At 59.0% G+C, this 9663-nt stretch overlaps 1 protein-coding gene across 1 annotated transcript; it reads left to right on the forward strand.

Annotated features, from left to right (window-relative positions):
- Window positions 1-3214: 3214 nt before the first annotated feature.
- On the forward strand, window positions 3215-8435 carry GNB2 (G protein subunit beta 2). The gene is made up of 10 exons (XM_046666066.1): window positions 3215-3379; window positions 5613-5758; window positions 5969-6007; window positions 6128-6234; window positions 6561-6624; window positions 6708-6870; window positions 6965-7031; window positions 7367-7568; window positions 7660-7876; window positions 7956-8435. The coding sequence occupies exons 2-10, from the start codon at window positions 5702-5704 to the stop codon at window positions 8060-8062; spliced, it is 1023 nt and encodes a 340-aa protein (XP_046522022.1). The 5' UTR covers window positions 3215-3379; window positions 5613-5701; the 3' UTR covers window positions 8063-8435.
- Window positions 8436-9663: the final 1228 nt, after the last annotated feature.

Genomic DNA, 9663 nt, shown 5'->3' on the forward strand with positions numbered 1-9663 from the left:
TAGCCTTACATTAATAGCCATCTTCCATCTTTCTTTATGGAAAACGTTTTAGCTGGGTATATGACTACAGACTACTTTTCCCAGCCTTCCTTGCATCTGGCTAACTTCTGAGCAGAAGTTAGTGGTGTCCTTAAACAGAAAAGGAGTTGTGCTTCCACCCCACCCCTCTCCCCTTCCCAATAGATGAGATTCAGACACAACAGTGGGAGCTGCCTGGGCCACACTGGACACAGAGATGGAACTCACATGTTGAGGTTGGCAGAGATGCCCCCGCAGTCCCGGAGAATGTATTTTGGGGTTGTCAGTTAAGCCACTGAAGTTTTGGGACTCTTTGTTATAGCAGTTTTAACTATACTCTAACTAGTTGACTATCCTTTGGATATGGGGAATGAGGGAGTGAGAAGCTCCTGGCTGGATGGTGGATGCTGTTAACTGGGCCAAGAGATTCAGAGAAGGGGTAGGGTTGGGCAGGGTGGGGTGAGGTGGAAAAGGATTAATTTAGTTTCGAATATGTTGAGTGTAAGACATCTGTGAACAGCGGTGTTCAGTAAATGTTTTAACAACAACTCTTTGAGGAGATGGAGCCCCGATCTGAAGTATTTGCCGATTTCCATGGTACGAACACTCTCACCATGACAATGACAAGTTACTACTATCAACGTGACCTCACTGAACAAGGAGTTGGGAAGAGAGGTATACAATGGGCTCTTGTGAGCTGGTCTGAGCTGGCACGAGCTGACTCCAACACACCACCGTCCGTGAGCATCCAGATGGAGATCTTCAGCCTGCAGCTGGACAATCACCAAGTCTGCACATGCGGAGAGACACGTGGGCTAGAGATAGAGATTTGAGAGTTACAGCAACTAAGGGGTAAAGGCACAGCAATGGATGACGTCACCAGTGAATAACATGGAGAGTGAGAAGAGGAGGCTGAAGTTGGGATCCTGGGAAAAACAACGTTTACAGAGTGCCCTGAGGAGGAGGAGAAGGCCAAGGAGAAGCCTGAGAAAGAACAGTCAGAGGAAGGGGAAAGTGTCGCATGACCTGTCCGAGCCAGCTTCTCCACATGTGCCCCAGGGATTTTGCCTCCTCAGAGAAACTGGTCATCTATTGGTCATTTCCTCCTTGTCTGCATCCTTCACCTCTCTCTCCCTGCTGTCCTTCCTATTAGCATCTAAAAAAGCTCCAGTAGCTCCCATCAAAACACAAACATCTTGATGCTACATTCTCCTCCCACTGCTGCCCCACTTTCTATACCCCCTCCAAGCCAAGATTCCCAAAGTCTTGGCCACTTCGGTTGTCTCCACTGCCTCATTTCTCACTCACCCGCAGCCCACTGCAAGCAGAGCATCCACCAGGGGCCTCCACGTTTTCCAATCCTGTGGGCACTTCCCAGGCCAGTCTTGCTTCATCTCTGCAGCACTCACTCAACACAGTTGCCCATTCCCTTCTTGGAAGCCTCTTTCCTTTTGGGTTCCAGAACTCCACATTCTCCTGACTTTTTTCTTAGCTCTCTGCTTCTCCTTTGGCAGCTTGTTCTCCTCTGCCTGACCTCTAATGTTGGAGTTCCACAGGGCTTGGTATTAGGCCATCTTGTCTTTTCCCCGAACCTCTTTATGACTTCATCGGCTCTAAAATGCCACACCTTCCCAAGGCTCTATTCCAACTCAGACTCTTCTGCTGAGCCCCAGCCCTGCTCCAACAGCCACCTACCGAACATTCTTCCTTGCACCTCTCCTAGGCACCTCAAACCTAACACGTCCAACCTAAAACTCTTGATTTGCCTCCCTAAATGTGTCCCCTCCCAAATGTTCTGCTCTCAGTAAACGGCACTTCCAAGCCACCAGCACTAATTGTCATTTCAGCGATCACTTACCATCTGTCTCCTCTGCAGAGTGTAACCTCCCGGTGGGCAGAGGGTGCACATGTTCACGTTTGTATCCTCAGTGCCTAGGACAGCGCCAGATACATCACTGGGACTCAATAAATATTTGCTGAATGAGTTAAAACAAGGAAGTATATTAGCACTGAAACCAAAGTGAGAGGAAGCAGTGTCAGATGCCCCACAGAGATTAACAAAATTGGGTTCCAGTCCTAGGCTGCTAGTTTTTAAGTAATTTTAGGGAAGTCACTTTGCCTATCTGTAGATTGAGAGGAAATTGAAGCAAATTATCTATCAGGTTCCTTCCAAATTCTAACGTCTAACAGGCATATATTGTCTACTGCTAGTATATCATTGAATTGGTAATTGCACACAAATGGAATTTGTGCATGACTGCAAAGGGGGCTTTCTTATTTCCTTTAAAAATCGTGCTTTGAAAACTATTTGTAATGCCTTCAGCAGAGACTAAATGAAAAGTGTCTATTTTGATAGTTTTGCCTTTAAATTGCAGGAGGACTCAAGGAAGGTTATTCACTGACGAACTTTCCAAAGCATTTTCACACTCAGTGGGGATCTCATCGCACCTCATCCAAGGTGTATCCCAGGGCATGTAGCTGTCAACACTCTCATTTTACAGATGTGGAAACTGAGGCTAAACTTACCTTCTCACCCCTTCCCAGGGATGGTCCACAGGGAGTTCATCAAGAAGCTAGTATTGATATCATTGCACAGTAAAGTCGCTAAAGCTGCCTTGGTTCCTATCTCAACTCTGCGACCCTGAATCTGTTTCCACTACTATAAAGCGGGGGAAATGCCAGTACTTCATAGCACTGCCATGAGAATTAAATAAGTAGGAGCTCAGGAATGTGCCCCACTCATTCCTGCTCACTGCTCTTTCCCTGGGCAGCCTTCGGGGCGCGGGCCGGGTGGCGGGCTGGTCGGGATCTCTCTAGATCCGCCCCCTGTGGGGGGCGTGGTCTCACCAGGGCGGGGGGCGTGGCCAAACCGACAACTGGGGCGTCGAGCTCCCCTTCCCAGTCTGGAGCCGCCCAATCCGGGAGGGTAGGTCACGTGACCAGCGAGTGGTTTCGCCCTCCCTTATGCCGGTACCACCTCTGCCAGTCCCAGGGGGATGTCTTGCTCCTTTTCGGGAAGCAAAGCATTTATTTTGGTCCGTTTTGTGTCGAAATAGTGTGGAGTAATTCTTTGTCGCGACAGAGTCAAACTCTGCCCCTTAAGTGGTATTTTCCCTTCCGGCCTCCCCCCACTCAGTAATTGGTCTCGCCCAGCCGGGCCCTGGGCGCGGCGGCGACGGCCGCGTCACTGGCGGGCGGGATCCCTCCGCTCTGGGGAGAGCGGCGCTGGACGGTTGAGTTGGGGTGACTGAGGAAATCCATCCGCGTCGCCGCCGCTGCCGCCGCTGCCGCCTCCGCCGCGGAGGAAGACAGGACCTTCCACGCTCCTCCAGCGACCCTTCGCAGAGTCCCACCGCCACAGGTACCTCCGCTGACAAAAGGAGTTCTCATCCCCCCAGCCCCAAATTCCCGTCGGGGGAACCTCTCTGCCTTCTGTCTCTCCGGTCTGGCCTCTTGGGAGCGGACGTAACTCCCCAGACCTCCCCTCCCTTCCTCTGGCCCCGTCGCTTCCAGACCCGGAAGGGGAACTGGGGGACCCTCGCCCTCAATGCACCCACTCCCTGCACCATTGGGGCATTTTACCTGACCCCAGACCGCAGCCCAGCCCCTCCTGCCTCTTGCTCCCTGGGAAGTTGGGGGGCTAAATTCGGGGCTTTCTCTAGGCCCCGGCCCGCCCCCTTCCCCCCCTCCCTCCTGCCCCTGGGTAGCACCCCTCGTGTCCTCCCATTTCGCACCCCCGCCGGCATTCGCCTTGCAAAACTCCAGAATCCTCAGAGAGGCAGCAAGGCCGCGAGGCCACCCTTCCCTTCGGCTCCACCCTCGATTTGGGTTCTGCCCGTGTTTTCTGGCCCCACTCTCCTAGACCGGAGACCTCGACCCCCTATTTCCTTTACAAGTCGTAACCTCAAGCCCAGCTCCCCGGCGCCCCCGCCCCCCGCCTAGCTTTCTTTTGGGCAAAATGGAGGTCGAGGGGGCCGGAGGGCCAGGCCCACTGCGATCGCAGCGCGGCACCGGCCCGCGCCTTCCAGCTGCCAGATCCGGGGACCCTCCCTGTCCCCTCCCCTTCGCCCCGCCAGACCTGCGGAGGCGGTGGCACCCCCAGTTCTTCTTGGGGCCCCAGCCGCTGTATGCCCAGAACCCGGGGGCCCCTGAGGGGGCCCTGAAGGGTGATGGGGACTGAGGGCTGGGAGCGTCGCCCCCGCCCCCAGCGGCTTCCTCCTGGCCTGCTTCCTTCTGCCCCTGGCCTCTGGCGTTGCCGCCCGGCCTAGGCTGCCGGCAGCTGGAAGGAAGGGGCTTTGTCCGGCGCTCGGGAGGTGGCGTGGGGGGCTCTGCCTCCCGTCTTTTGGGGGGGCATCCCTGGTGCTGGCGTAGAAAGCTGAACTGACAGAGGGGAAATGTCAGTGGGGAAGAGGAACGCCCAAGGCCTGGGGGAAGTGGGAGCAGGGTGGGGGACGCTGGGTCGGCAGAGTGCAGTGTGCACGGCCGGATCACACAGGTGTCCCAAGCGGGGGCAGGACTCGGGGCCCTGGAGCGCAGCCAGCCCGGCCCCTGGGGCCCCGGCGCGGAGCCGCGCGCTGGGCTCCTGGGGTGCCGAGGGCGCAGGGGCCGGGCCGCCTGGGGCCGCCCGCCGGCGCCTGGGAGAGAGCAGCTCCGCTCCTCGGTGCCGGGGACCTCTCCTTGCAGCCCTAATTACTCGAGAGCCGCTCCCACGGGCTTTCTGCGGGCGCGCCGGGGCGGGCGGCCTCGGCGCTGGAGGGAGCAGCGGCTCGGGGCTGCCTTCCCCGCCACCCTCGCCGCCACCCGCCGCGGGCGGCTAATGGGTCGCAGCCGGCCCGGGGATTATCCGGGGTGAGCCGTCCCGAACCTATTAGTGCCCAATCGGCTTTTCCCAAATCCTGTAAACAGCCACCCTGGCCGGTTCTGGGGAGGGGCGGGAGGCTGGGTCGGGCGGGGGCGATGGGGCCGGGGGTGGGGTCACCCACCCTACAGGTCTCTGCCGTGGATGCGGTTGCCTTGGCAACTGGGCTAGGGTGGGGGCACTTCACCAATGAGGTGCTCTCAGTCCGGGTGACGGTTGCCTAGGCAACCCCACGAACAGCCCAGCTTCCCCCTCTGGTCTCCCCCCGCCCCAGTCGAAGCCGGGGGTGTGTGTGGAGGGTGTGCGGCGTGTGGGGGTGAATTTAAAGAGGCACCGCCCCTTTTAAAATTAGGCGCTAGGAGGGCGGTGCCGGTGCGGGCCGGGTGGACGCCAGGTCTGTTTTCGAAGGGACTCTCCCCCCCCCCCCCCCCCCCCCAGTTCCTGCCGCGAGTGTCCCGCCCAGGCTGCTGTCCGAGGGAGGGGTTTCCCCTGCGCTTCCTCTTGCACTTCCCGCTCCGTTTCCGGGGGGCGGGAGGAAGATTGGGGAAGTCAGCTATTCCTCGGCAACATTCCGCCTGTGCCAGAGACCCCGGCTCTGCCCCCGGGCCGCGGCCACCTCTGCCGCCCCCTCCCCCCTTGGACCGGTGCTCACCCCTTCCGGGCCGCGCTTCCACCCCGCCTTTCCCCACTTCTTCCCCCGCGGCCTTGGGCCTGACGTCAGCCCTGCATCCCCCAGGCCTCGGGCCAGCGGCGAGGAGCTGCCTCCCCCAGCCCCCGTCCCGCGGCCCCCAGCCGCCCCCAACCCCGCCCCACGGGCCCGGCGCCATGAGTGAGCTGGAGCAACTGAGACAGGAGGCTGAGCAGCTCCGGAACCAGATCCGGGTGAGGGCTTGGCCGGCGGGCTGGGGAGGCTGAGTGGGTAGGGCTAGGTGGCTTGTGTGTACTAGGCTGGGGGGAGGGTTTTGGTGGGTGCGGGTACCCTAATCTCTCACTGTCTCATCCTCTCCACTCGCCTGTCTCCTGTTTCCCGTCCTCTTGGCCCCCTCCCATCTTCTCTCCTGCCTCACTCTGACTGGTTCTGCCATGTCATAGGATGCCCGAAAAGCATGTGGGGATTCAACGCTGACCCAGGTGAGAATAACCCAGGGCAGCACTGGGGCTTTGGGGAAGGAGCAAGGGTTTGAGCAGGTATATTCCTGGGAGGCCCCTGTGGTCTGAACCTCCCTGAGCCCGCTCTGCTGCCATCTCCAGATCACAGCTGGGCTGGACCCAGTGGGGAGGATCCAGATGAGGACACGGAGGACCCTCCGTGGGCACCTGGCAAAAATCTATGCCATGCACTGGGGGACAGACTCAAGGTACGTATGTGGTTGGGGCTGTGAGCTGAGCTTTTGTTTTGCCTGGGGCTGAGGTTATAGCAGGCGGAGTGGGCAGGGGTAGGGGGCAGCCTTTCAGATCTGGTGGGGTGAACAGGATCCCCATGTTGCCGAGTTTAGGAAGACCGGGACTCCCAGACATCCCCAGGGGATAGGAAACAGGACCAGACTGACGGGAACTTCGGGGCTGCTGCTGGGAGTTCTCAGAGGGGCCTCCTACCAGATGGGAGGGGAGGAGAGGGTGACCTGTCTCCTGAAGGGCTTTCAGGTTCTGACCCCTCCTTATCTCCCCTGCCACTCTCCAACAGGCTGCTGGTCAGCGCCTCCCAGGACGGGAAGCTCATCATCTGGGACAGCTACACCACCAACAAGGTAGAGGTGGTGCCTGAGGCCAGCTTGGGCTGGGTTGCAGGCCCTGGCTGGCTCTGACCCTGGGCATCGCCCCTCCTCCCTAGGTCCATGCCATCCCACTGCGCTCCTCCTGGGTCATGACCTGTGCCTACGCGCCCTCAGGGAACTTCGTGGCCTGTGGGGGGTTGGACAACATCTGCTCCATCTACAGCCTCAAGACCCGTGAGGGCAATGTCAGGGTCAGCCGGGAGCTGCCTGGCCACACTGGTGAGAGAGGCCTGGCAGGGCACAGGCACTGTTGCAGGGGGAGGGGCTTCGCTACCCTGCCTTAGAGATCCGGCTGACCAGCCCCTTTCCCCAGGGTACCTGTCGTGCTGCCGCTTCCTGGATGACAACCAAATCATCACCAGCTCTGGGGACACCACCTGGTGAGGCCCTGCCAGGGCTAGGCAGTTGGGGCTCGTTCACGCTTCCTGCCGGGGGGCCACTGCCTCAGTGCTCTCAGTGCATAGTGTACACCCTGAGCAGGCAGGACGGAGCCCTCACTCTGAACGCCTTAGCTTTCCTCTCCTGTGGTGGGAAGGAGGGGGAAGGGGCCCCCACCCGACCTGGGACAAGAGCAGGCTTCTGTGACCCAGTGGCTCCCAGTGCCCCTTCCCCCAAGGCTCTATCAGTGCTGTGCTCACAGGGCAGAGGGGCAGGGAGGCACTGATCAGTCCTGCCCCCCATTCTGATCCCTTCCTTCTTCCTATCACCTCTCCAGTGCTCTGTGGGACATTGAAACAGGCCAGCAGACGGTGGGTTTTGCTGGACACAGTGGCGATGTGATGTCCCTGTCACTGGCCCCCGATGGCCGCACCTTTGTGTCAGGTGCCTGTGACGCCTCCATCAAGCTGTGGGACGTACGGGATTCCATGTGCCGACAGACCTTCATTGGCCACGAGTCCGACATCAATGCCGTGGCTGTAAGTTCTGGGGCGAGCTGGGCTGGCTGTCTTTTCACAGCCTGTGGCCCTACGCCATGCCCTCATCCCACTCTGGTCCTGCGTCCTGCAGTTCTTCCCCAATGGCTATGCCTTCACCACGGGTTCTGACGACGCCACCTGCCGCCTCTTTGACCTGCGGGCCGACCAGGAGCTCCTTATGTATTCCCACGACAACATCATCTGTGGCATCACCTCTGTTGCCTTCTCGCGCAGCGGCCGGCTGCTGCTCGCTGGCTACGATGACTTCAACTGCAACATCTGGGATGCCATGAAGGGTGACCGTGCTGGTGAGCGCTGAGTGCCGCGGGGGGAGGGCGGGGACCGGGAACCCAGGCCCCGGGGAGTTCTGATGCCCACCCCCTACAGGTGTCCTCGCTGGCCACGACAACCGCGTGAGCTGCCTCGGGGTCACTGACGATGGCATGGCTGTGGCCACAGGCTCCTGGGACTCCTTCCTCAAGATCTGGAACTAACAGCCCCGACCCCAACTGGGCCCAGGCCAGGAGGGGCCCTGCCCACGCCCACACTACAGGCCGGGAGCTCTGGGGCTGGGTGCACGCCGAAGTCTCCCTCCCCGGGCCACGGGGCCTTGGGTCCCTGCTCCCCTACCCAGGTTTGGTTCCTCCCGGGGCCCCCACTGTGGAGATAAAGATGGGGATAGAACGGGGGAAGTGGAGGGGCAAAAAGCCCTCATCCTTTTGCTGCCCTGGGGTCGGGGCCTCATCCCTCTGGAGGGCCAGAGGCAGGAGGTGGAAACTCCAGGGGCTGGCTTTTTTAAAACTGGTTTTATTTTAATTTTTATTATATTTTCAGTTTTTCCATAAAGGAACCAATTCCAACTCTGTACCTGGTCTCTACCCTTGCTTGTATCTTCCTCATTCCAGGTCTCTGTCCCTCAGGGCGGGGGGGGGGGGGGGGGCCCACCAAGTACCGGGCCAGAGAGGAGACCCTACTCTTCCTCACACCAAAGCAGAAGTCACAGGCAGGAGGACCTTCTCTGCCCAGCCCTCCAACCCCCTAGTCTGGCCGGGTTCTTTGGGTCAGGCTGGCTGGTCAGGCTGTAGCCACCCCCTGCCCACAGCTCTTTCAGTTTCCAACTCTGAGCAGAGCCTCTCATCCTTAAGGCCCCCTTCCCCCCGAGAAAAACAGAGACAGGAAGGGAGAACACACACCAAGTTTTATTGGGGGGTATTTACAGGGGCAGGTAGAAGAGAGGGGAGTCACATGGGGGGTGGGGGGGATTGCAGGTACAAGGCAGACAAGGGCATGGGAATGGCCCTTGCACCCACCCCAACCCTGGAAAGGGTGGGAGAGCAGCCAGGGCCCAGGAAGACGGGCTGGGGAAGGACAGCAATGGGGCTGAGTCCCTGGGCTGGGGGGCTCAGGGACTTGTAAACATTGACCACTCTCAGAAGGGGATGGGGGTGGGAGAGGGCTCCCCCTACACTTCCTCACAGGGTTAAGGCCTCTCCAGGCTCAAGGGCCCCCTAAGTTCAAAGTCTCTTTAGCTGGGGGGAAGGGGAAGGAAGAGACAGGGCAGAGTGTCATCCCCCGCCCCCTGCATTGGCTGCAGCAGGGGTGGGGGCAGTTACATTCAGTCACAACAGTCCTCCCCCCACACCTCCAACGCCACCAGAGACTGGCGTGAGGAAAGGGGGAGCTGGGGGGCCAGCAGCAGCAAGACATTTCCCCCTGGCCCATCACCCCCTTATTGCTTTAGAGAGAATATTGTCTTCTCACGGACGCTAACACTGTTGAAACCAGGGAGAAGCAGGTGGAGGGGGCCCCTCCACCCCCGAGGCCAGCTTTATCCCCCAACACTGACCCAGTTGCCACTTTGGTGCCAAAAAAAAAAAAAAAGAAAAAAAAAGTCGCCTCTCTGGGGATGGATGGGGAAAGAAAACTGGGGCCACTCCCCACTTCCCCAGGGCAGGAAGGATAAATACATTCATGGAGGGGAGGCAGTGGCAGAATCTTGCCCTAATACTGCGCTCTGAGCAATGAGGTCGATGGGAGAAGTTAGATGAGAAACCCAAAAGAGAACTGTTAAAAAAAAAAAAAAAAAAAAAAAAAA

This window comes from Equus quagga, chromosome 7 (assembly GCF_021613505.1).
Source record: "Equus quagga isolate Etosha38 chromosome 7, UCLA_HA_Equagga_1.0, whole genome shotgun sequence".
Taxonomy (NCBI): domain Eukaryota; kingdom Metazoa; phylum Chordata; class Mammalia; order Perissodactyla; family Equidae; genus Equus; species Equus quagga.